This window comes from Lonchura striata, chromosome 8 (assembly GCF_050655825.1).
Source record: "Lonchura striata isolate lonStrDom1 chromosome 8, ASM5065582v1, whole genome shotgun sequence".
Taxonomy (NCBI): domain Eukaryota; kingdom Metazoa; phylum Chordata; class Aves; order Passeriformes; family Estrildidae; genus Lonchura; species Lonchura striata.
In genome coordinates, this window is record NC_140710.1 from 3,892,564 (window position 1) to 3,916,152 (window position 23,589).

At 43.0% G+C, this 23,589-nt stretch overlaps 2 protein-coding genes across 7 annotated transcripts; both read left to right on the forward strand.

Annotated features, from left to right (window-relative positions):
• The first annotated feature begins 335 nt into the window (after positions 1–335).
• On the forward strand, positions 336–4,585 carry LOC144246737 (CARD- and ANK-domain containing inflammasome adapter protein-like). Its single transcript, XM_077785239.2, has one exon. It carries the CDS (start codon positions 798–800, stop codon positions 3,063–3,065), a length of 2,268 nt encoding a protein of 755 aa, XP_077641365.2. The 5' UTR covers positions 336–797; the 3' UTR covers positions 3,066–4,585.
• A 744-nt stretch (positions 4,586–5,329) lies between these two features.
• On the forward strand, positions 5,330–23,477 carry MYSM1 (Myb like, SWIRM and MPN domains 1). Of its 6 annotated transcripts, none has more exons than XM_021542256.3 (20): positions 5,330–5,489; positions 7,342–7,417; positions 7,611–7,681; positions 7,950–8,027; positions 8,155–8,181; positions 8,692–8,770; positions 9,218–9,316; positions 9,958–10,712; positions 11,520–11,650; positions 12,475–12,578; positions 13,451–13,528; positions 14,546–14,634; positions 14,954–15,008; positions 15,087–15,137; positions 15,969–16,043; positions 17,063–17,251; positions 17,410–17,542; positions 19,312–19,417; positions 19,535–19,592; positions 20,390–23,477. In XM_021542256.3, the coding sequence occupies exons 1-20, from the start codon at positions 5,434–5,436 to the stop codon at positions 20,528–20,530; spliced, it is 2,451 nt and encodes an 816-aa protein (XP_021397931.3). In that variant the 5' UTR covers positions 5,330–5,433; the 3' UTR covers positions 20,531–23,477. The 6 variants fall into 6 exon arrangements, with proteins under 6 accessions (XP_021397931.3, XP_077641455.2, XP_077641453.2 ...); XM_077785329.2 differs by having other exon boundaries at positions 19,538–19,592; XM_077785327.2 differs by having other exon boundaries at positions 19,312–19,592.
• The last annotated feature ends 112 nt before the right edge of the window (positions 23,478–23,589 follow it).

Sequence of the window (23,589 nt, forward strand, 5' to 3'; positions counted from 1 at the left end):
TCCCAAGGTCCTACATCCATATGGAAGACTACACAGAGTTGAAGCTCTAATTATACTTTAAATATTGCACACTGAATCACATGCCTTGATCCACCTCATGGAAAAAAATTAACTTCCAGACAGACTCTGGGTTAGAGCAGGAATGACAAGCTAAATGGCCTTAAATATACCCCTGACTGGAGTTGTAGCTCATATTAGAAAGGCTGGATCATTTTTTATAACCAGCTGCTTATACAGTTTATTTTTATCTAGGTCTTTATGCTTTTATTTCATTGTATTATAGGGTTTTCACCTGCATAGCTGGCAGTGTGCACGCTCTCATTTCAGATCATACAAGGTGTGTGATCATGGCAACAGTAACTATGCTGTGAATTTTCTTTTGTCATGTTTAATTGACTGGTCATTTAGGAACCAGCTTGGCCAGAGGAACAGAGAAACTCGACTAACAGCTATCTTCTATTCAAACATCAGATTCACAAAAGCATTTTTCTTAATCCCTAATTATGAATTAAAAATCTGGAAGAAGACTTCCAAGTGAAATATCTTTACATATCACGAACTTTTGTTTTGTTATTAAGCTGTACTCGTTGCTAAGGAAGAACAGAGAAGATCAAAGGACTTCTAACAACCAGAAACTCAAAGGTGAGGGAGTTTTGATTTCTTTAAAGATTTATCACTGATCTACAATGGTTGTTAGTTCATAGTTCTATGAAAAGACTGAAATTATGTGAACCTGCTTTGCTGTTTCCTATTTATTTCTGTCAAACAATACCTCAATTCACTTTTGGATTAGCAACATGATCATGAATTCAAGCAGCCTGTTTACAAATCCATATGCAATTGAAGTCCTAAGGACTAAAAAAGAAGAACTTGTACAAGGTATAAATGACCCAGACCAGCTCCTGCACTGGCTGATAGAAAATGGTATTTTTACCCCAGAGAAAAAGCTGGTCCTGAGTTTCTACAGGACACGAACAGCAAAGAACTCTCGGGTTTTAGACATACTCATTTCTCAAGGTGAAAGAGCCTGCAGGCTCTTTTTTTATCCATGTTTAAAGCAAGTGGAGCCAAAACTTTACAGCAAGATAAGAAAATACGTCAGTGAAGTAAATGAAAGCATTGGAGATGCCAGAAGACAGCTGGTTGGGTATTTACTTGAAAAAGATAAAGTCTGGTTTGAAAATAGCAGCAACCAGCACGAAGGGGAAAAAGACAGAGCTGGGGGAAGAAAGCACCAAGAGGCTATTAAGAAGAAAGGAAAAGTAACTCCACTTTCAAGGGCAACAAAGCCTAGGAAAGATCCTGGTGCTGTCGACATCTTTGCTGCAGTAGCTAAAGGCTCCCTTCCTGAGTTAGAGAAAACACTGAAGGAGAATGATCTCAATGTGCTAAACCCCTCCAGAGAAACACTTCTGCATGTTGCAGCTGCTCATGGCCATCTATCCATCGTGGCCTATTTGCTCAGCAAAGGTGCAAGGACAGGTGTGAAGGACAGGAAAGGGAGAACAGCCCTGCACAGGGCTGCTGAGAAAGGCCATGGAGGTGCAGTCAAGCTGCTCCTCCGAGGTGGTGCTTCCTTGCACACTCTGGACAAGGAAGGCAAGACACCCCTTCACTGGGCTGCAGAGAATAACCACAGCCACATACTGAGGATGCTCCTGAAAGAAGAGGCAAGGAGCTGCAGGAATCAGCACAGCTTTTTGCACATGGCAGCTCTTAGAGATGACAGCAGCCTGGCCAAAATGCTTCTAGAGGCTGGTGCCTCCACTGAAGGAAAGGATGAGAGAGGACAGACTGCTCTCAGTTATGCTGTTTCTCAGGGATCTGGAAACACTGCAAAAGTACTTCTAGAAGCTGGAGCCACTGTTGATTCCAACACGGTTGAAAGAGCCTTCAATAGTGACCACCCATCCATCTTCAAAATACTCCTGGAAAATTCTAAAGATTTGTCTGCTGACATAATGGAGTTAGCTCTTTTTAGAGCTGTACAGAAAAATCAGCACAGTGTTGTAGCAGCTTTAATTGACAGAGGCACGGATATCAATGCCCACAACGAAAAGCATTACACTCCTTTGCTGCTGGCCTGTGAAATGGGCCAAGTGGAGTCAGCAGAAGTTCTAATGGAGAAAGGAGCAAACTTGGGAATAAGGACTCCTGCTGCAGACACAGCTTTGCACTTGGCAGTGCAGGCTGGGGCTGCTTCCATCGCAGGTCTGCTCCTGAGCAAGGGGATGGACACCAACCTCAGGAACCAAGCTGAGGAAACCCCGCTCCACTTTGCTGCCCTCCACAATCACGGAGCACTCGTTGGCCTTTTAGTCGGTGCTGGGGCCAGAGTTAATGCTGTCACTAAGGACTTTGCTACTCCCCTGCACGTGGCAAGTCAGAGAGGTCACACCGATGTTGCCCGACAGCTGCTGCACCACAAAGCTCCTGTTAATGCTCAGGACAAGCAGGCAAAGTCCCCTTTACATTTGGCTGCTGAGCAGGGACACCAAACACTGGCAGAGATGCTCCTGAAGGCCCGAGCTGACCCCAACGCACAGGACAAGGAGAAAAAGACTCCTCTGCACGCTGCAGCTCTGAGGGGACACCTCGGCATCGTGGAAATGCTGTTGGCTAAGAAAGGGAGAGCTGGAGCTAAGGACATGGATGGATGCACCCCGCTGCACTATGCCACCATGAAAGGAAACATAGACATCTTAAAAATCCTCCTGGCCTCGGGGAAAAATAAAAACATCAACGACAGAAACGTCTGGAGGAAGACAGCCCTGCATCTTGCAGCGGAGTATGGACATGGAGAGTTGATAAATCTCCTCCTGAGCCACGGGGCTGCCATCAACGCCTCGGACAGCAGCAGGGACACCGCCCTGCACTGCGCCTGCAGGGCCGGGCACCTCGGCGCTGTCAGTGCCCTCCTCGGCTGGGCACGAGGGGAAAAAGCAAATTTACTGGCTCTCAACAGCCTCAGAAAGACTCCACTGCAAGTAGCGGAGTTTAATAAGACAGAAAACCAGGCTCGAATTTTAACACTGCTGAGAAAGAAAATGTTAATAACAAAATGAAGATGTAAAGCAAAAAAACTTTACATTTAAGTGCAGAATTCTCTTTAATGTAATTTGGATAGTCCTAATGTGGAATATGATTGAGAATTATGCTTGAGCTGGCAGAATTAAGTTAGCAAAGGTGATCTTGGGAAAAAAGAATCTTAAAAACACTGTTAAACTTTTAAATACTGATTAGTAAACTTTTAAATTCTGCTTCTCTCATGAATCACATATTTGGAACCTATTTAAAATGCTCTAACCTTAAATACGTTGTATTTGACCTCATCTAGTATAAATCAAGATAAAGATAGAAAATATATTTTCATATATTTGTGAATATTAACTTGTATAGATAGCTTAGTTAGGCATTGTTTGGCAAAATTACAAGTTTAAAAAACATATATTATGAGTAGGAAGATGTCTGTATATCCTCAAGGTACTCCTGAGACTACAACAATTATTAACAATCTTTTTCTTTCTATCATTTGTCATACCATTATCTAGATTTTGCATTTTTAAATAGAGAAAACAAAAACCACCACATTTGCCATTTATTAACTTTGCTTTCACTGCAGCACAAAGATAAAATATGTAGAATAAAAAGGTTGCAATAGAGTTTCTTGGTTCAAAATATTTGTATTGAGACAACACAAATATAAATAGAAACACTTTCTGAATCAACAGAAAGTTCGCTGGCATTATTTCCCTAATAATGATAATCAACCCTTACACTTTCCTTCAGATCACAAGCCACGTTACCACAAATGCCCAAACATCTTTTGAGAAACGAAACACGGATTTAAGAGTGCATGAGACTAAAACTGACTTTTTTACCAATAAAACAACACTTTAACCTGACCTTTGCAATGCCTGGTGAAGGAACAGACATGGCCACAAACTTGTAGGACATAGGGGCACACAGCCTGCGTGAGCTCAGAGGATCACAGAACCATTTAAGATGGAAAAGGTCTCCAAGATCATCGAGTCCAACCTGTGACCAAGCACTACCTTGTCAATCAGAGCATTAAACAACTCCAGGGATGGGGACCCTATCCTAACTTGGGCAGGGTGTTCTAATGTTTAATCACCTCTTCCGTGAAGAATTTTTTGCTAATATCCAATCTAAACTCCCCTGGTGCAACCTGGGGTGGTTCCTTCTTGTTCTGTCCCTTGTTCCCTGGGAGCTGAGCTCGACCTCCCCTACCCAGCTCACCCTCCTGACAGGGATCTGTGGAGAGAAAAAAGGTCCTCCCTAAGTCTCCTTCTCTCCATCCATCCTGAACCCCCGAGCCACTCCTCACTCTTGTGCTGAGGCCCTTTCCCAGCTCTGGACACCTCCAGCCCCTCCTCGTCCTTCTCGCAGTGAGGGCCCAGACCCGCACACATCTCCAAGGGTGCCCCTCACCGGTGTGTGCTCCAGCCTCCCATCGCTGCCTCACGCCGCGCCTGTCACCCCTTTCCCTTTCGCTGCCAGCCCAGCCATGTCCCCTCAGCTCTCAGCCATGTCCCCTAGTCCGGCTGTGACCCCTCCGTCCGGCCATGGCCCCTCAGTCCGGCTGTGATTCCTCAGTCCGGCCATGGTCCCTCAGCTCTCAGCATGTCCACTCAGTCTGGCCATGTCCCCTGGTCCGGCCATGTCCCCTCAGTCCGGCTGTGATTCCTCAGTCCAGCCATGGTCCCTCAGCTCTCAGCCATGTCCACTCAGTCTGGCCATGTCCCCTGGTCCGGCCATGTCCCCTCAGTCCGGCCGCGTCTCCTCAGCGCCTCACCATGCCCCATCAGTCCGGCTGTGACCCCTCAGTCTGGCCATGTCCCCTCAATCTGGCCGTGTCCCTTCAGTCTGGCCATGTCCCCTCAGTTCAGCCATGTCCTCTCAGTCTCCTCAGCGCCCCACCATGTCCCATCAGTCTGGTTGTGTCCCATCAGTCCGGCCATGTCCCGCCAATTCCCGGCCGTGTCCCCTCAGTTCTCGGCCATGTCCCATCAGTCTGTCCATGTCCCATCAGTCCGGCCATGTCCCGCCAGTTCCCGGCCATGTCCCTCAGTTCCCGGCCATGTCCCCTCAGTTCTCGGCCATGTCCCCTCAGTCCGGCCATGTCCCGCCAGTTCTCGCCATGGCCCATCAGTCTGTCAATGTCCCCTCAGTCCGGCCGTGCCCTCTCAGTTCTCGCCATGGCCCATCAGTCTGTCCATGTCCCCTCAGTCCGGCCGTGTCCCCTCAGTCCATCCACGTCCCGCCAGTTTCCGCCCGCGTCCCCTCCCGGCCCGCCCGCGTCCCCTCAGCTCTCCGCCCACCCCGGCGCCATCTCCGCCCCCGCGTCCCGGGGCGCGGCTCCCGTCCCTCTCCGCGCCCGCCCCTTCCCGCGGCAGCGCCGGGCCCGCTGTCATGGCGGCGGAGGAGCCCGAGGTGGACATCGAGGGGGACGCTGCGGCCGCGCCGGGGTGAGTGGTGGCCGCGAGGGGCTGGCTGCGCTCGGCCGGCGCGCCCCGTGCCCGCGGCGGCGGGTCCGCGAGGGGACAGCCCCTCCTGAGGGAGCGGCCCGGGCCGGGCGCTCCCCGCGCTCCCGGAGGGACCGTGGGGTGTCACGGAGGGCCCGCGGAGAGGGGCAGCGCCGGGCGGGGCACTGCGGACGGGGCTGTGGTAGCGCTGGTGAGAGGAGAACGAGGAACCGCCGTCATGGGATCCCCCCCAGAGCCCGGAACTGCGCTGCGAGGCTGCTGGGAGAATCCTTAAAATACCCCCGGGGAAGGTGCTGGGTTGTGTAACTGCGTTAGCAAGGGAGGCTCGGGAAGCTGAACGCCCGGGGATGCAGAAAACCGCTTCATAGAATCATGGAATGTTAAGGATTGGAAGGGACCTTGAAGATCCTTTAATCCCAACCCCCCTGCCATGAACAGGGATATCTCCCACTAGAGCAGGTTGCTCAAGGCTTTATTCAGCCTGGCTTTGAACGCTGCCAGGGCTGGGGCATCCACAGTCTCCCTGGGTAACCTGTAGGGCGTCACCATCCTCAAGAATTTCTTCCTAATATCTAATCTAATTTTTCCTTGTCTCAGTTTGTACCCTTTAGTCCTTGTCCTATCACTACAGTTCCTGCAAAGAGTCCTGTCCAGCTTCCCTATAGCCCTTGCACATAGTGGAAGTTTTTATCAGGTCTCTACACAACCTTCTCTTCTCCAGGCTGAGCAGCCCCAGCTTTCTCAGCCTGGCTTTGTAGAGGAGGTGCTCCTCTTATTAAGATTGTGGCCTCCTCTGGACGTCATCACTTTCATGGCCACCTTATGTTGGGGACGCCAGAGTTGGATGCAGCACCTCACTCCAGGTGAGGTCTCACCAGAGTAAAGTCCTGCTGGGTGTGCTGTTTTGATGCAGCCCAACATTCCACTGGCTTTCTGGGCTTCAGCAAATTCACAAATAAGGGATGCTGAAGTGAGTAGGCAGTGACTGCAGTGCCTCAAATCGAGCACTTGCGGGTGCAGGTAGAGGTTTGTAGCAGAGACACTGCCCTCAAATAGCCCCTGGCACTGCTGCAGACAGGCTGCTGGCAAAGGGGGCTCTTGATCCCACCCTCTCCTGGGTATGCTCAAAAAGAAGCTGAAATTATTGATCTTTGGACATGGAGACTCATCCTTATCCTTTATCCTATAAAGAGATGTTTGAACCCCTGCACAGAGCAGTTCAGAGCAGTAGGTGAGTTTAATTTAGTAGTGCTGCAGGGAATAGAGGGCTAATTAGTCTTTAGACAAGACTGAATGTTCTGGAATTAAAGATTTTTGAAAACAAGTAATTACACAAATTCCTAAGGAGATCTTACACTGCATGAAAATCAAAGGAAGTTGGTCAATGATGTTAATCAGTGACAGATCTCTAATTAGTAGTTATTTACAGAAAAGATTAAATATAAACTGGATGAAATCTGTATGAGTACGAGTTTAAATATTGGGAGGAAACTCTTCCCTGTAAGGATGGTGAGCCCTAGCCAGGTTGGACAGGGCTTGGAGCAACCTGGTTTGGTGGGAGATGTCCCTGTCCATGGCAGAGGGTTGGAATGAAATGATCTTCCAACCAAACCATTCCTGGATTTTATTCAATGGTTCTAACAACCCTGTATGACAGGATTCTATTAAACCTTGTGCAAGTAGGTCTCCTCAGCAGGAAAAGCAGTTTGCCTTTACAAGAAAACGCTTTTACCTTATCGGGGGTGAGTTGTAGAAATGTTAAGTGGAGATAATACAACTCAGTGACATTAAATATTAAAAATACAATGGTTCGGAACACTGGAATCTCTTTCAGAGATCATGAAAACACAGCATCAAGCCTGCTGCAGGATCCCTATCTTGATTCATCTTGGAGAACTGGCAACAGTCTTGTAAGTATTTTTTAAATCAAAGCTGCTTGTAGCAAGGTTATCAGAGCTTCTGTGTTCTCTCTTCCCTCCATGTACATGCTCTTTTAGGTTTTTAACCAGTGCTTCTTCGTTACTTTTACAAACTATTTCTTCTCAGTACTCAAGTGCAGTGTGACAGAATTCAGATATTAAAATGTGTTTTTGTTGTTTGCAGCCCTGGACGTTGGACAGCAGCATTAGTGAAGAAAACAGGGCTGTCATTGAGAAGATGTTGCTGGAGGAAGAGTATCCTTTTGCTGATTTGGTTTTATGTTTTCCTTTAGAATGCTAAGAAGCCTCCTATTTCCAAAAGAACTGGACAAATCTTTCCCTGTTAAGGTGACTGAAGCCCTGCAAACTTCTATGTAGATTGCAGAAATCCTGCTGTAGAAACTGCAGTATTTGTTTCTACAGCTGGGTAATTCTGAAGCAGTGTAATTTATCTGATTGTTAAAACATCTCACATATACAAATATCTCTGATGCTTTGGAAATTTACTTAATTACTATTTCAGATATTATTTATCTAATAAATCACTTTCTGAAAAAATATGGCTCAACCAAAAGGAAGTGGAGAAAAGATCTGTGAAAAGGTAAGATCTGTCTGGGAAAAATTCCTAGCTGACTAGAAGTGAAAAGTCCTTCTAAAATCCTTCTTATTTGCTGGATATGCACCAGCAGCACAATTACTCATTTTTATTTTCACTCTTGCATTTGCAGCCCACATAAGAAAACTGGAAAAGTCATGTATGTACATTTTAACAATTGAATTTGATTTTTAAATGTGGTGTCTGACTTTAAGTTACCAGATACTATTTTTTAAAATTAAAATTTGTTTTGTTTGGCTGTAAAAATATATTTAAGAGACCTTTCAACAGGAAGAAATATTGTTGTGTGTAACAAGAGGCTAGAGTAAACCATGTTTTGGGCAGTTTTTTGGTAGCACAGTGGTCTTTATGATAAAAATTTATTAATTCTAGTTGCCTTTTTACTTGAGCTTTTCTGATACCTGCTTTGATGTATTTCTGTGCCGTTGGTCATTGATGAATATTGAATTGCCTTGACACGTCCATCATGATGGAGGAATTGATGTGATTCTCAGTATTTTATTTATGAGTCACATTCATGTTTAGAGCAATACTTTGAGTTTTGCCAAAGATGGGGAGTAGTCCTCTTGTCAGAGGGTGCCTTGAGTGACTGGGATTGGAGAATATCTGGATTTGGGAAAGCACTGATTTCTGCTTCCTGCATTCCCAGGGTGCGTTCACCTACAAAATCACCTGGCTGCTCCTTGAAGTGGACATCAGAGGAAAAAGAGCTGTTTGAACAAGGACTGGTGAGATTGTTTATACATATATATATATATAATACTTTAAATTTAATTAATGAGTTTATCTTGAACAGTAAAGTAGTTGACATGAATAAGCGTGTTGTATAATCACAATGCTGCATTAACTATGAGAAATGTAGTGTGTTCTGAAGGCAGATCAGGTAATAAAGTAAAATCCTTTACTGTTATAAGGTCTGCAGAGATTATATGGTTGTGCCAATCATAAAAGGGTTTGCTTTGCCAGGCACAAGGATTCCTTGGAATAGAAGGCAGCAGGGTGCCTGAAATGGGTAAAGAAGATCCTTCAGTTAAGAATAACAAGAATTCTTCCTGCTGGAAGCAGTTCCAATTGTGCATTTTAATGAATAATGAGGTTTTGAATAATTTGACACATGCAGTGCCATGTCTGGGATGTCAGAGTTGCGGTCACTTCCATGTGCTTTGTTGTTTCAGGTGAAATTTGGCCGCAGGTGGACAAAAATTGCCAAATTGATCAGCACTCGAACGGTTCTGCAAGTCAAGAGCTATGCTCGGCAGTACTTCAGGAACAAGGTAAGTGGAGCATCCCTGGAGCTGGCAAAAAGGTGTTTGCCATTGGGTAGCTTGGTTTTAATCTGTCTTTTCAGGACACTGTCAAGGCAGGTACTTTAATAATTTAATCATTAATCAATTTAATAATTATTAATCAATAATTAATCATTAATTAATAATTAATTAATCATTAATCAGAAAGTGGAATATCGTTATTTGCAGATTTAAATGTGAAGTCAGACCTGATTTCAAATTCTTGAGTGACCACTGTTTTTATTGCTGGTATAACTAAACAATAAATGCAGTATAATTGTGTCCCTTGCACTGTTGGTTGTTAGTCTGAAAATACTGATTTTCTACTACAACAGCTCCTTCTGCTTTGTGCTGTAGTTTAAGCTACAGCCTCATTTGAGATTTCATGGGCTTTAAGAAATTTCTAGGGCTTTTTGACTGGAAATACGTCTCAATTTATACTTGGCCTCAAGTATATTTATAATGCTGTGTAAAAGTTAGTTGCAATGGATTAAAGTAAATTAAAATTTAAATTGAAGAAGAAACACTTCAGAATATCTGCTGTTCAAATAAAACAGTCCTGATTATTTGGAAGGCAGATGGTTTTGGTTCACTTTTTCCCTCCTAAATGTGTTTTATATTTTCCTAAGGCAAAAAATGGTGATTCAGAAAAAGAAGAGCAAAGTCAGGGTGGGAGCAGCCTTCCCACAGAAGATGGGACAAGGGTGGAAGCTGGAAACTTGAGAGGCCGTGCAGACCCCAACCTGAACGCAGTGAAAATTGAGAAGTTGTCAGATGATGAGGAAGTGGATATAACTGATGACATGGATGAACTACTCACTCCTGCCTTCCAGCAAGAAACAGGAAAATCTGAATTATCTGTTATCCCAAAAAGTCCAGCTGAAGAACCAAAAGCAGTGGAACAAGGTTTTTCATCTGCTGGTCACAGTTCTGCGACTGCTTTGCCTAAAGAAGATCCTCAGCACACCAGGCCAGAGAGAGTGGATGCATTGATATTTCCTGCTGTGGCAGCAACATGTTCCCAGCACATGAATGGGGATAAATCTGTGAATTTGGTTTACCAGCAGTACAACAATTTTGTTGAGAAAGCTGAACGAGGTGGACCAGTCACATGTCAGGGGACTGCACAAGGAACTGATCAGGAGCTCAGTGAGGAGCAAAGAGACCTGGCTGATAATGGGTTGCTTTTTCCTTCTCCCTGCCAAGTGGATGAAGATCATCAAGAGGAAGCAGAGGAGCTGAAGCCACCTGAACAAGAAGTGGAGGTTGACAGAAGCATCATTCTGGAAGAAGAGAAGCAGGCTATTCCCGAATTCTTTGAAGGGCGCCAGGCCAAAACACCAGAACGTTACTTGAAAATTAGGAATTATATTTTGGATCAGTGGTGAGATGCATTAATTTCTTTTACTGAAATAAGTGATTAGGATGTCCTGGTCTGATGTAGCTAAAACACTACTTAGTACTAATAGCTTACTTCTGAATAGAGTGAAATTAATTGTATGGTAGCTTGCCAGTGAAGAGCATTCATTATTAATGCTTCTTTTGCATCTTCCTGATTTTTTCCCTGGCATTCTGGAAGCTGAGCAATGAAAATACTTTGAAGCATTAAGAAAATAAATGTTCTGTACCAGAACAGGCTGCATTTATTTTGGCTGTGCTATTTTCTTGCCATTTTTGCCATCCTCTGCATAAGAATGGTTTTAACAAATGGTTCCTTAAAATCACCAATGGCATTAATTCCATAGCCCTGCCTTTAAGAAAGGCAGCAAGAAGTGCTAGAGCAAATAATGCCAAAGGAATGCCTCAAATTAAGAATCAACTTGGAGTGGTGCTTGGACACTTAATTCTTTTATATTCCATCTGCAAAGGATTGGTGTAAGGAAACACAGTGACTTGTGGTAGGAGGCTCAGGATAACTTGGTTGCCAGTTTTGTTTTGTGCTTGCTTTGAAGTATAAAGAATTACTGAGTTTAACTCTGTCCTCATTCAGTTATCTTGTGCTCTGAGAGCTTCTAGGTGCAAAGAGAGACTAAAATTCCATTTGACACCAGAGAAGTGTTGAACTGAGAAGATTCATTTTCAGTTTAAAGGAAGGGATAAATGCATAGAGAGTGAAAACAGGACCTTAGTTAAAGTCCCCCAATTCCTTTGTCCCACCATGGTTTGTTCTGCTCTTTGTGCTTTGTTTTAGGGAGAGATGTAAACCCAAATACCTGAACAAGACCTCGGTGCGGCCAGGCCTGAAGAACTGCGGGGATGTGAACTGCATTGGGCGGATCCACACGTACCTGGAGCTGATAGGAGCAATCAACTTTGGCTGTGGTAAAGAGATTTCTGTTAGAATAGTCAATAAAGAGCCTCTTCTGGTGCAGTGCTGAAGGACTGCAGCATTAGGGTGTGCTGCTCACACAGGGGATGCACATTCATCCTTGCTAGGAAGGACTTTCCAAGCAGATTCTTTCATAACCTTGGAAATATAGAGGAGATTGTAACCAATTAACAGGATTAGGAATTTTGGGCTTCCACAAAACCTTCTGTTTTTTCTTTTTATTTTCCTTTCCTCATGTTTAATCACACACCAGTTGGTGGGATATCTGTTTTGTTTCATGCATTTCTGCGTGTCCTGATACCTGCTGTATCAGGACATTCTGCCCTCCTTATTAGGCAGAATTCAAGTAATCGTTTCTTTTCCCACACTAAATGATAACTATTTTCTAAATAAACACTGATGCCTTCATCCTCAGGGCTAGTTTTTAAACAATTCAAGTGTTAAAACAGGTTATCTGTTAAAAGTGAATGTGCAGCTGTAACTTGATGTTGGTTTAGAGGCTCTGAGTAAAATTTGGTGCAAAGCTGAATGACAGTCACCTAGGAAAGGAGCAATGTCCCGCAATTACATTTTGTCCAAAGTAAAATTATTAAAAATTAATTAACAAGAAGGAGGTTTTGTTGTTTTAAAAGTGTAATGGGAGAGGGCTACATCACCACTGAGAATTATGACTATCAAGGGATGTCTTTGCTGTGAGGGGTTTGTTTGCTTTCTCCCCGTGCCATTTGTTGTCGTCACTTAGCCGTGTCGTTCCCGTGTGTGTGGCAGTGCTGAGCAGCTCTGCTGACACGGGAATTGTCCCCTGTGTGTCCTGCAGAACAGGCCGTGTACAACCGGCCCCAGCCCGCCGACCGGAGCCGCTGCAGGGAGGGCAAGGACACGGTGGAAGCCTATCAGCTGGCCCAGCGCCTGCAGTCCATGGTACAGCCTGGGGGCAGAGGAGCAGGGGGAAAATCCTCCCAGCTTGCATTTATTTGCAAGCCAGGGCACCTCAGGGAATGTCTCCTCTCACTCAGGTTGCAGTTTCCTTAGGGTGCCCTGTGATTCGGGTGGCAGTCTTGGTACAGGTGTCTCACACTCACTCCCATGTTCACATACTTCACTCCAGCTGTCTTGCAGGCTTTCCCCTGCAGGCTGAACCCCACCTTCCCATAATTTATTAGCCACAAAATAGTGAAGTGCATTGCAGTGTGTGATTTAAGTTGCTTGCATTTCAGCTGTTAAATACAGTAGGTATATGCTATGGCTTCCTGAGAGCCCTATGTACACAATTAAATGCAGCAGTAACTAATTTATAACTGCATGAATTACCAAGGCTTGCCAGAGTTAATTTTTATCTTCACACTTAATGTAGCATTTTTAAGTGCTTCACAGCAAAACAGTTGATGAGAGGAAAACTAAATCAATCCCACTTTAAAAATAATAAATTGAAATGTAAAGAACTAGCATACACTATACGCAAACACACTGAGTTTATGGCTTTGTGTGTTGTTTGAGCATTAATTTAGAGCTGGATATCAGTGCCCTGTTGTTGTCAGGGGTGCTGATATTCCATGGAACACCAACAGACGTTACAGCCTTAAACACCAAAAACTTTCCTGATGATAATTCAGGACAGATTAATTCTACTACTACTACTTAATTCTACAGAAACCCGGGGTGTTCTTTATTTTCTGGGAACATGTTGGAGTGTCAGTTCCTTTCCTGGGGCAGTGACCTTTTGGCTGACCAGATGAAGGAAATGCAGTTTTTTCAGGGTAAGAGCTTTGACTCATGGTGGTTTCTTGCCTCAGCGCACGAGAAGAAGGCGAGTGCGGGACCCTTGGGGAAACTGGTGTGATGCAAAGGATTTGGAAGGACAGACATTTGAGGTAACCCTCCTGTGTTTTAACCTTAAACCATCAATTCTTGCTAATTGCTAGCAGGTGCTGTTGCATCAAACAGGCAAGGGAACAGTTGTGTCATAGGGATTTAACCTCCCTTGTGGAAGTGTAATTTGAAAGTACTGCAGCAGCTGGTACATCTCCATGCTGATAAATACAGCTGCAGTTGGGGTTTGCACAGGGGTTTTATGCCCATAAAACTCGTTGCCTTGTCTTGTAGGAGATTTCATGACCCATTGCTTTCTGTTAGCTGCCTCTAGGGTAAGGGTAGGAGATGGGAGAATAACATTTAAATGTTATATTTTTCAGTCCCGTATGGTTTCCTTGTGCTCATTATGCAGGTGATAATGAGTTCCTAATATTAATTCTGCTACTAGCAATATCCCCAGTAATACTGTGGTTTATTAAGTGCTTAAAAAATTCATGCAAGATTAAATATTTTATGGGAGAATTGGAAAGAAAATACATATCTGTTCCTACATGTTTCATGTAATTACAAATTACATGAAAAGTGAAGAACTACAGGCATCCAATTTTCCTGTATACCAAGCCTTCTTAATTTTCAACCTTTCAGTAACTGCCTGTAGCAATTACTTCCATAATGGTATCATGCCATCACTGTTTTTGTGTAACTATGGTTTAAACATTTCCTCTAAAATACATATTTGGATAGAAATAAAGGTGGAAAACATTAATCCCTTAGGAGGGGGCATGATAAATTCTGGCTGTGGTTTGTAAGGGCAGATTGTCAGACCTGGATTTACACCTGGTTTGTGATGTGGGCTGTGATTTTACTGAATTTGAGGGATTTGGAGACAGAAAGAATTCTCTTAAAAAAAAAAAAAAAAGCACCTTGTGGACTGTTGCCTCTATCCTGAGTACTTTTGTAATACACAAATTATATTAGGAGGGCAGGATATCAAGAATTTTTTCTGGTTTTGCAATCTGAGCTGAAAAAGCACTTCAGACATTGAAACATTCAATTTTTTTAAAAAATCTTTTTAGCATCTCTCAGCTGAAGAATTAGCAAGAAGGAGAGAGGAAGAAAAACTGAAACCTGCAAAATCTTCTAAAAGTTCAAGACACATCAAAAGGTATTTGATCACATCATGTTCAGACATAGATCTGCTAGAAATGGAACAAATGTCCTGTGTAGTGTCAGGCTGGAGCCATGCACAGCATTAATATGTATCCTGGTCTGAAATAGCAGGGATGCTTTTCAGATGTTCCATGTTGGAATTCAGGAGTGTGGGAAGTGACATTTCTGTATTTGGTGGAAGCCATGCTAATGTGGGATGAGAAAATCCAGTGAAGAAAACAAGGTTATTCCTCCTCTGCCAAGGAGACAGTGGGAAACTTGAAAAGTTTCCTGACTGTCCTACATCTTTAGAGAAATTTTCTTTCATTTTATAGTTCCTTTGATCCCTTTCAGCTGATACCATGCTGTTTGTTCACGGAAGAAAAGCAGGTATGTACCTCTGAGTGAATTACTGAGAAGGCTCCATTGCTTGGGTTACTTTTCTTATTACTGTATTTATCATTTCAGGAACCCTTTCAGGTGAAAGTGTCTTCTGAAGCACTTTTAATAATGGATTTGGTGAGTATTAGGTTTTATCTTTCAAAAAGCTGTGATGTGTATGCTGTGGATTTGGTTCTTTTTTTTAATGAGCAACATAACAAGACCGTGAAAATAAAACAGAGAAGCTGTGGCTGCCCCATCCCTGGAAGTGTTCAAGGCCAGGTTGGATGGAGCTCTGAACAACCTGTTCTAATGGAAGGTGTCCCTGCCCATGACAGTGGGGATGATGAAATAATCATTCAGGTTCCTTTCAACCCAAATCATTTAGTGATTTTTTTTTTCCAGTCAGACCTAGAAGTGTGAGAATCCAGTATTAAAAAGCCTCTAAAACGAATGGGTTTTGTATTGTGCTTAATATACAACTATTGACCTTCTAGAAAAACTAGTAAGAGCTTTGCTACTTTACTGAGAGCTTTACTACTTAACTACTCTCTGTCATACTTTAAACCTAATTTGCTTAAAGCTACTTTCTGAAACAGACTGCCCTTCTGAAATCTATGGCTTCATTTTCTCCCAGTCTGGGAATTGATTTTGTGTTTGCAAAGCAATGTGTAGGTTTTTTCAAGAACAACAGGCTGTACCAAAATGAGTGAAGTTGTTCAGCACTGCCCAGGCTGCAGTTTTTGAAGCCAACATTGCTTTGTGTATGGAAGTCTTATACCCTTGCACTACATCTGTGCTGTGTATATAATAAGCAAATTTAATCTTTTCTGTTTGCTTTAAATGGAAGTACTGGGTATTTGAGATTCTTGAGTTATCTTGAGCTTTCTTTCTACATATCCTTGAGAAGTCACTGCCTTGTGAGAAATGCCACAGTTTGGACTTTCTGCTTGTTTGATCTCATTCCAGCACTCTCACGTGTCTCTGGCAGAAGTGATTGGGCTGCTCGGTGGAAAGTACTCTGAAGCTGATAAAATTGTGGAAGTAAGTGTTTGTCTTTTCACATTTTCTCTATAATATTAAAACTGAAATTATCATAGTTACAATTTGAATAGATGCAACTTATTTCTAAAAGGCAACTAATTAAATATGTTAAAGTTGAAGTTCATTACTGTAGTCTTGAAATACGAGAGTTAAGCTTACATTCAAGTTTCAGCTGCATCATGAAGAAGATCTGGTAAGCGCCTCTTAAAACTCTATAATTTTTCTACGACTGATTTACAGAATTCACAGAATCACCAGGTTGGAAGAGACTTTCAAGATTATCAAGTCCAACCCATGCCCTAACACAACTGAACCCTGGCACCCAGTGCCACATCCAGTCTTTTTTTAAACACATCCAAGGATGGTGACTTCACCACCTCCCTGGCCAGGCCATTCCAGAACTTTGACTGTTTCTGTGAAAAACTTTTTCCTATTGGTGGATATCCAACCCTTGGTGCAGCTTGAGGCTGTGTCCTCTGGTTCTGTCAGTGCTGCCTAGAGAAAGAGCCCAACCCCAGCTGAGCACAGGCACCTTTCAGGAGTTGTAGAGAGTGATGAAGTCACCCCCGAGTCTCCTTTTCTCCAGGCTGAGCACCCCCAGCTCCATCAGTGGTTCCTCACTGGGTTTGTGTTCCCAGCCCCTCTCCAGCCTCGTTGCCTCCTCTGGATGCACTCGAGTGCCCCAAACTGAGGGGCCAGAACTGGACAGAGCACTCAAGGTGTGGCTTCACCAGTGCCAAGTATAGACCTCCCAACTCCTGCTGGCCACGCTATTCCTGACCCAGGCCAGGAGCCACTGGCCTCCTTGGCCACCAGGGCACACTGCTGGCTCACATTCATTCTGCTGTTGACCAGCACCCCCCAGTCCCTTTCTGCCTGGGCACTGTCCAGCCACACCGACCACAGCCTGTAACATTGCAGGGGGTTATTGTGGCCAAGATGCAGGACTCGGGCACAGCAACCCCCTGCAGCCTGAGGGAGGTTCCTTGCACTGGTGCAGCTGGAGGTTCTTTCCCCAGGTGCGTGCAGCAGAGCCGTGCAGCAGCCTGAGCACAGGCCTGCAGTGCGAGATGGACCCGGTGTCCCAGACCCAGGCCTCGGAGTCGCTGGCGGCCAGGGGCTTCCAGGTGATCGGCTGGTACCACTCGCACCCCGCCTTCGAGCCCAGCCCCTCCATCCGCGACATCGACACGCAGGCCAAGTACCAGGTACGGCACAGGCAGCCAAAACACCCAGCAGCCCCAGAGCCTCCCAGTGTGTCACATCAGCTCAGCAGCAATTGACATAAAAGCTGTTCTTCAGGTTTCAGCATCGCTGTTCTGAATAAGACTGGATTTTTGTATGTGGTGTTTTTGGTGTTTTTTAGAGCTATTTCTCCAGGGGTGGTGCCATGTTCATCGGGATGATCATAAGCCCTTACAACAGGAATAATCCTCTTCCCTATTCCCAGATCACCTGTCTGGTCATTAGTGATGAGATCAGTTCTGATGGTTCCTATCGTAAGTACCCCTGTTTAATCCAGTGTCTTAATTCTCCTTTTCTTTTTGAGTGTTAAGGGGAAGATGTCTGGTTTTGAATTTGAGAAATCAGTATTTATGTATTTACATTGGTAATATGAAGGCATTATATAAATGGTGTAATTTACAATGGTAACATGGGCTAGATAAACTCAGGAATTTCACTGAGACACTGTGGGTTTCTGTGCTGTCAGGATAGGAATACATAACTATAAATACGCACAAGATTGATCTTCTGTGTTAGAAGTTCCCACAATTCCTGAAAGAAGTTGAAGGGTTGGGACACAGGTCCCTTTTATTTACATACAGAATCCATGTGAACAGCTTAGAAACTGTTTCCCATGTCTTACTTGGCCTGCATTACAACATTCTGAACAGATTTTCTACTCGAGGAGACAGAAGCAAATAGCAAAGAATTGGCTGCTACAGCGGCCAAAAATCCTTAATTTTTGAGTAATGTGGCATTCGGCAGGTCAGAGGATCAAAGAAATGTGCCAGCTGTCCAGAGGAATACAAGACACAAAAGCTGAAATGGTGCTGGCATCAGCCCCCACCTAAGGGAACAAATCCCTGATTAAAAATACCCTTGGCATTTCATGAAAACAGGATCTCTTCCTTTCTTGAACAGTTAAGGACATAGCACATAAAATTTGCTGTATTGCAAGAAAATCAGATCTTCTGCTCTTTTCCTGACATGGATTTGAGGAAAATTCCCCTGATAACAGTAGATGGTTCTGGTAGCTGCCCATTCTCTCTCCTCCTCCCTCTATTTAGGAAGTCCTGGTTTTTGCATCCACACTCCAAGGTTTCCAGTTCTCTTGGCACAGCTGTAGCTGAGGCCTTGTGAGCCCACAGCTGCCTCTGTTTTTTCCAGTGGAAGCAGACAAGGGAGCCTCACTGCGTGGTCCTGGGCCAGGGGCAGCACTGGCCACATCTGTGCCCCAGTTCCCATTTACCACCCTGAGACTTCTGCACTTTTATCCTCTTTTCCCACACATCCCACTCTTGTGGGGGCAGTTAAAATGCTGACAAACTCTATTGCCCTGAGAAGTAGATATTTTTGTAATCATGTGCGTTTTCTGTCAGAGGATTTCGGATTTCTATTTAGCTCCTTAAATCAAGGTTTTACAAAATGCCATCTACTCTGGCTCTTTGGAAATTATTTACTGAAATGTACAGTCTTTTTCTTTCTCCCTGATTTTTGGTAAATTAATTGTGTCCTGCAAGTAACTTTCTGATGGTTCTTTTAAAATGTTTTCTAGAATTTTCTTCCCCTACCTGCAGTAAACTAGAAGAATTTCTTCATTTCTGAGCAAAATTCCTTTGAAATTGAAAACAATAGTCAGCACTTCAGCATCAGCCCATTCATACTGAAAAACCAAACCTTTTTTATTAATTTAATAACCATATAACTCTTAGACTGCAAAAGTACAACTAAGTTAGAAACACTCAATTAATTTTTTCATTTCTGGGTTTGTTGTAGATTCTGTCTTTCCTTATGGAATGGGAATTGGCAAGGGCAGGGAGCAGAACATATTTGTTCCTACTCCCACCAGAATTAAATTTGGAATCCAAAACACATCATCCTTTAACCTCCTTAATGTTGTCAAGTAACAGAACTGCAGGCTTCTGCAGTCAGTAATAAATGAGGAGCAGTTATGGGGAAGGAAGGGATTGCACCTAAATTAAACAGGAAAAAAAACAGTGGAGTGTAGCAGAAGCACTGAATAATGATCTTCAATTGATTGCAGGCCTGCCTTACAAATTTGAAATGGAGCAGATGCTGGAGGAGCCACAGTGGGAATTAATATTTGAAAAAACAAGGTGGATAATTGAGAAATACAGATTTTGCCACAGGTTTGTGTCCACTTCTGTCACAAACAGCAGGTTGGAATTTTTATGCATTTATTGTTACTTTCAGTCAAGACACATGGCTGCTTTCTCCAGCACTCCTGTTTGTTTTTCTTCCAACAGCAGCGTCCCCATGGATAAAATTTTTCATAGAGATTCTGACCTGACTTGTTTGCAAAAAGTAAGCTTTCTTCTCTTATTTTTTTTATGTTAGATGTTATTTTAAAATGCAAATCTGTTTCATGTCAGAAGTCACCTGGAATTCCACTTTTACAAATAAGAGATGTAAATTAACAATAATAAATTATTTTTGTGGCACAGCTAATTTACTTACAACACAGTGAGAATAAATATCCTCCTCTCAGAGAGGTTGGGGGTGTGCAGACACCAAGTTTGACCCTCAGATTGGAGAGGAATTAATGGCAATTAATTACTCAGGTCTTTCCTCAGCATTTTGTGTGCTTTCAGTATCAAGACCTGCACACGTCTCGAGCAGGTTTGGCCTTCCTGGTCCTTTGTTCCATCAGTAAAATAATTCTGTGCCATGTTTCTCAAAGATAAGTAGGAACTTTAATTTTCCAGTCAGTGTAGTCACTGCTCTGGAGCTCTGACTAATGGCAGCTGTACCATTATTGCACAAACAAGACAGAAACTCTGCCCAAAGCAAAAGACATAAACAGAAAACTTGCACACAGTAATTGCACACATTGATTTTTTTTTTTGTTCCCTCTCAATTCATCTTTGCTTATAAAGTGTAAATCTAAACTTGAGTTGGTTGAATGCTCTGAAATTTAGTTGTTGGGTAATTGGTTTTAAAGACTTGGGTTTAGATCACCTGTTCCTTTTAAATTTACAATGTACAAACACTTTTTATAGTGTTCATCCTAAATAAATAAATAAAAATCTCTTCGCAGTACTTATCACGTAAAAGAGGGAGGAAATGACAATTTAAAACAGATTTCCTTTTCTTTTGCCTAGCTTTTGGAGTGCATGAGGAAGACTTTGGGCAAGGTAACAAACTGCCTCATTGCTGAAGAGTTCTTGACTCAGATAGAAAACTTATTCCTTTCAACATACAAGAGTGAAAAAAATGCTGAAGGAAGTGAGAATGAACATTAACATGAATTGCCAGTGTGATGGCTTTGGAATTTTGATTTCATTTTTTAATTTCTTCCCCTCCTCTCCATTATGTCCATTTTTTCAGAATTGTTATCCCTTTTAATAGTGACTGTTAAGAATCCAGTGTCTTCTCATTGTTGTGGTTTAAAAATACTTTGAAAGCTCCTAATGTGTGTGACCTGTGTGCCTGAGGAATGCTTATGCTAATGAGTGCCATGGAGTTAATGATTGAGCAGCCTGATGTTTGGGAAGGAGGACGCCCTGTCAAGAATGCTGTGCATCAGTCTGCAGTGAGAGCTTGTTCTCTCTCAAGTCTTTCAGTTTGGGAATTTTCTCTAATGATTTATCTGCAAGTTCACCTCTAACTCAGAATGGATTTGTTCCTTTGCTTTAGGGAGTGTAAGCTTGAATGAGTTCACAAAAGGGAAACTTAACTGAAATGAGAGTTTTGTAGCTCAGTTTTTCCTGATGTCCAGTAAGAAGTTTCATCCAGTGGGTAGCAAAATACATCACCCAATTTCTTTTTTTACTGTTATTTTTCATATTACTTTTCCCCGTTGATTCTGATGTTCAAGTAGCTTTGTGGCACATTCTTTGCCATCTTGCTTCTAATACTGGGGAGAAAAAGCTGACGAGTTTCATGACTTCTCAGTAGTGGCTGTGCTTGTTTCCAGTGGAAATGATAACTCCTGTCCTAATACAGGTTACCTCTTTCTGACCTTCCATTCTACAGGGAGGTTTTAGGTTGTTCTCCAGATCATTGTGGTTTGTCCACTTCTAATTGCCACTGTTTCCTGTGGAAACCAGAGCTCCTGACTGATGGCAAACTGAGTGCAACAATCAGAAAAGGGTTTGTGTTTTTGAAGAAAAAAAAAAATCCCCAGTTTTATATTCAGAGTCTTCTTATAATGTACAGTTCAATAGAAAAATACTTGTTTATATCAGTTCCTCAGTTATGATTTCATACAGTTATATATTTAGATAAATCAGTCACAGATTGATCTTGATTGAGCAGTTTCCTGATTGCAACTTGGAAATGTTTCATGAGCTGTATCACTGTGAAACTTTTTAGAAAAAAATGTGCTTTAAATGTTGCTTTCTAAATACTAAGGAAACTTGACTTGTCTACAGGTATTACTATTTACACATGTTTATCTTGGGCAGAGTTTCTCAGAGAGGTCTAAAATATATTTGAAAGTTTCAAGCAAGACTTGGAGTTTATATCTAGAGGGGAGACAATTTTAAGAAAATGTGTGTGTGTGTATATATATATAGATCTACATAACATAAATGGATTTTTGAGATTTTGTATGTTTCAACTTTTTGTTTGTATAAAGAGTTTGAAAAGCTTTAAAATCATAGAGTTGCATCCCAAGGAGGGAACTCCTTCACGGGAAGTTAATGTTCTATTTTTATCAGGCCTCATGAGTCTGTCACTAAGGGGAAGGAGCAGAACCCAGTCAGGTGAAAATGTGACTCCTTGAAACTCAGTGATTTTTCCACATTTAAGAGCTGTGGAGTCAACAGTACTGGTGGGTGTTGTGTGCTCTGTTCAGATGTGCTGGTGCACAGCTGTAGGTCCCAGTGCTGTGTGTAATTTACCTCTTGGTGTATCCATCTCTCTCTGGCCTCTTGGCTCAGTCTGCATTTACTCTGAACTCTCATCTCTGGGGCTTCCTGACCACCACTATTGCATGGATTCCTGGATTCCTGGCTGAACTACACTCCAGGTGGGAGAGCATTCCTGCTTATCAGTCATGGGTTGCAGTTTTATAGTTTTCTGGAAAATCCCCCAGTGCCAATGTCCTGACAGTTCTAGGTAGAGCTGCTAGAAGAGGATTTTGAATCTCTGTTGTCACAGCACCATGAAGTAGATACTGCTCGTTGTCCACACCCTATTCCCAGCCCTTTAGGGTTGAGTCAGGATTACCCAGGTAGTGCTAACAATGTTCTGGCTGCTTCCCTCTTTAATGACCACTGAGGTAAAGTCACACAGTTGTATTGCTGTATTTAACAGTGGTGTTATTTTTGAGTTACCCAGACTTTTGAAGTGATTTTTCTGAGGATGTGGGGCAGGACTGAGTCTTTGAAATGCACATAAAGGCTCCAGAATTCCAAGTGTTTGTTGCAGGGTGGTGTGGAGGAAATACAATGCTTGTACCATCAGGATCCAGTCTAGCACACAGAATCCTATAGGAATTGGAAAGAGCACAGTTGTGATGCTGAGCAGTGATTTTGTTGACAGGAGGCAGGGTAAGAAAATAAACTATCCTACTTTTCATCATTTAGTTTCACTGAGTGGTTCATGATACAAGTTTGGAAGTTGCATGCTTCCCAGGAAATAAAAATCTGTTTGACTAACATACCAGTTCTACCAAACACATTTTAGGCATGCCATTTTTTTATGAAAAAGCTTTTTTTTCTCCATCCAGACTTTGTTTCAGTGGACCTGTGCAGACTAACCTGATGTTCCTTTCCATAAGACCAGTGTTACACCTTACCAAGTTGTTGCTCAGGACATGAGAAATTGTTGAGGAGTGAGTAATATGATACAATTAAAACTGGAATTCAGGAGGTCAGAAGAGGAAAAGATAAATTAACAAAAAAAACCACAAAATAAACCCAAACAACCCCTGGCAAGATGTCACTTCTGGCACTTATCCCTATGGGCATTTGTTGGCTGAATCATGTTTTGCTCTCCCAGTTACCAGCAGTGCTGCCTCACAGGGATGCACATCTTGTGTTCAAGGGGAGGGAGCATCCCTAATTTTACTTTTTTTGAACTAACCAACTTGCCAAAAACAATTCAGTTGAAATAAATAAAACCAAGTAAAAAGTTACCGCTGTTGCCAATGATATTAATACAGTACTTTATTCCTTTGCTTGCTTCTCTGCTGTTTCTGCCTGATGATAGACAAGAGTCTGCTAATAAAGGCTGTCCATGCAATTCGCAGAAAGGTGTGTCTGTATTTGTAACCGTCTGGAACGAGTGGCAGAGTGAAGCTGGGATCCAGCAGAGGGAGCTTTGTCACAGAGCTCGGAACTCGGAGCAAACCTGT

Coding starts and splice junctions, on each gene's coding strand:
- LOC144246737 (XM_077785239.2), top strand. CDS start 798: ATGATCATGAATTCAAGCAGCCTGTTTACAAATCCATATGCAATTGAA.
- MYSM1 (XM_077785327.2), top strand. CDS start 5,434: ATGGCGGCGGAGGAGCCCGAGGTGGACATCGAGGGGGACGCTGCGGCC. Junction 15,138..15,968: donor CACTTTTAATAATGGATTTG/GTGAGTATTAGG, acceptor ATCTCATTCCAG/CACTCTCACGTGTCTCTGGC. Junction 17,252..17,409: donor ACACGCAGGCCAAGTACCAG/GTACGGCACAGG, acceptor GGTGTTTTTTAG/AGCTATTTCTCCAGGGGTGG.